At 24.6% G+C, this 2,075-nt stretch overlaps 1 protein-coding gene across 1 annotated transcript in view; it reads right to left on the bottom strand.

Annotated features, from left to right (window-relative positions):
- The window catches only part of LOC105846987 (parapinopsin-like), a 924-nt gene extending 694 nt beyond the window's left edge, over positions 1-230 (bottom strand). Inside the window, exon 1 of the mRNA XM_065816224.1 lies at positions 1-230. This exon is cut by the window's left edge and continues 694 nt beyond it. Coding sequence (XP_065672296.1) covers positions 1-230 — 230 coding nt within the window.
- Between the last annotated feature and the right edge of the window lie 1,845 nt (positions 231-2,075).

Below are 2,075 nucleotides of genomic sequence, written 5' to 3'. Positions count from 1 at the left end.
ACAAAACGCACTTTCAAAGAATATACTTCATATAACACCCAAACTTCCGCTGTATAACCAATTAAGGTATGGATTACGTCAGAAATTGAAATGCTTAGAATAAAAACGTGCGGCAGTTTGGTTACTTTGATCTTGTAAACAATTATATAGATTAGAAGGGCGTTGAGTAAAATTGATAAAATGATAATTGCAAGGACACACACAAAATACGCTGATGCCAAAACATCCATATGTTGAACAATATAACTTTATCTGTGTACTTGTAATACTTTAATATATACTTACATTTTACAAAACAAAAAAAAAGCATATGCTTACAAACAGATGTAGTTAAATGCATTAAATAAATTTATTTGAGTATAAGACTTGTGCCTGAGTCAAGGGTTTATTAAATAATTTTATTTATATTTATTATAGGAAGTTTCCTAACAGAATTTTTTTTTTTAATAAAAAAAAGTTTCTTTCTTTGTGAATGTATAAATGAAAATTGGTAACATTCAAGGTTGATTAGGGTATAAAGAGTACCTTAAGTAAAAATTAAAACATATAAAAAAATAAATAATCTAAATTCAAAGTTTTTGCGAATAAACAATATTTATGGATTACAAATTTTTTCTAAAAACACTGAATTTTTAAAATAAGATGCGCAAGTGCTCATCTTACCCAGACCACTTGATAAAATGAGCACTTTCAACTACCTCAAGGAATTAACATTAATCAAGTAAAGAAGTACCAACCTGTCAATTTGAACTAATTTGTGGAATATAATGATTTAAAAATTATCATTAAAAGATCAAATTTTAGGCCACTTTTTCTTGAAACACACTTTCTTTTATAAAAAAAAAAAAAAAAAAAAAAATGAATTCAGTATTTTTTTCTATTTTATGAACTCAAAATTTTGAACGATAAAAAATTTTTAAATTTAAACTACAGAAAAAATATTTAGTGTTGTTATTATATTAAAGTTTTTTACTGTTTTGGTTTCCTTCAAAAAGCAATTAAAACCGCTGCATATTAAGGACTTTATATTATAATTAAGAAAACACTGGGTAACTCAGGCACGCTCAAATATAATACGAAAATAATATCTTTATATGAAATCAAAATTAAATGTTTCTATGCATTGTTTTATAGGAAAAAATAGAACGATATTCTATTTCGTATTTTTTTCTTTATAAATAAATAAAAACCTATATTTCCACTTCACAGATTCTTTCAGGTGTAATGAAAATATTTTAAGTACACAAAAAATTGAATAGCTTTTTAGTTAGATGAGATCCGCTAATTAAAACGTATAAATTTATGCTAACTATACTACTTTCTGCTATCACCGCATAATGTCAGTTCAAAAAACACAAAACAACTTGAACTTTACTTATCAAATCTAATAAATCTTTTTGAGTGCTCATACTATATATATATATATATGTATGTATGTATGTATGTATGTATGTATGTATGTATGTATGTATGTATGTATGTATGTATGTATGTATGTATGTATGTATGTATGTATGTATGTATGTATGTATGTATGTATGTATGTATGTATGTATGTATGTATGTATGTATGTATGTATGTATGTATGTATGTATGTATGTATGTATGTATGTATGTATGTATGTATGTATGTATGTATGTATGTATGTATGTATGTATGTATGTATGTATGTATGTATGTATGTATGTATTTATGTATGTATGTATGTATGTATGTATGTATGTATGTATGTATGTATGTATGTATGTATGTATGTATGTATGTATGTATGTATGTATGTATGTATGTATGTATGTATGTATGTATGTATGTATGTATGGATGCATGTATGTATGTATGTATGTATGTATGTATGTATGTATGTATGTATGTATGTATGTATGTATGTATGTATGTATGTATGTATGTATGTATGTATGTATGTATGTATGTATGTATATATGTCAGTAAAGCTTTTCTTTTTCTATTTATAAATTAACGAGACCAGATAAAATCAGATAAAATAAGACAGAAAGTTAAAAAAGTTTACTTAAGCACATTTGTTTTTAAGTACATATATTAAGCAGTATTTTA

This window comes from Hydra vulgaris, chromosome 13 (assembly GCF_038396675.1).
Source record: "Hydra vulgaris chromosome 13, alternate assembly HydraT2T_AEP".
Lineage (NCBI taxonomy): Eukaryota > Metazoa > Cnidaria > Hydrozoa > Anthoathecata > Hydridae > Hydra > Hydra vulgaris.
Note: the sequence above shows the minus strand (reverse complement) of the source record. Positions and strands in the feature narration are given on the sequence as shown.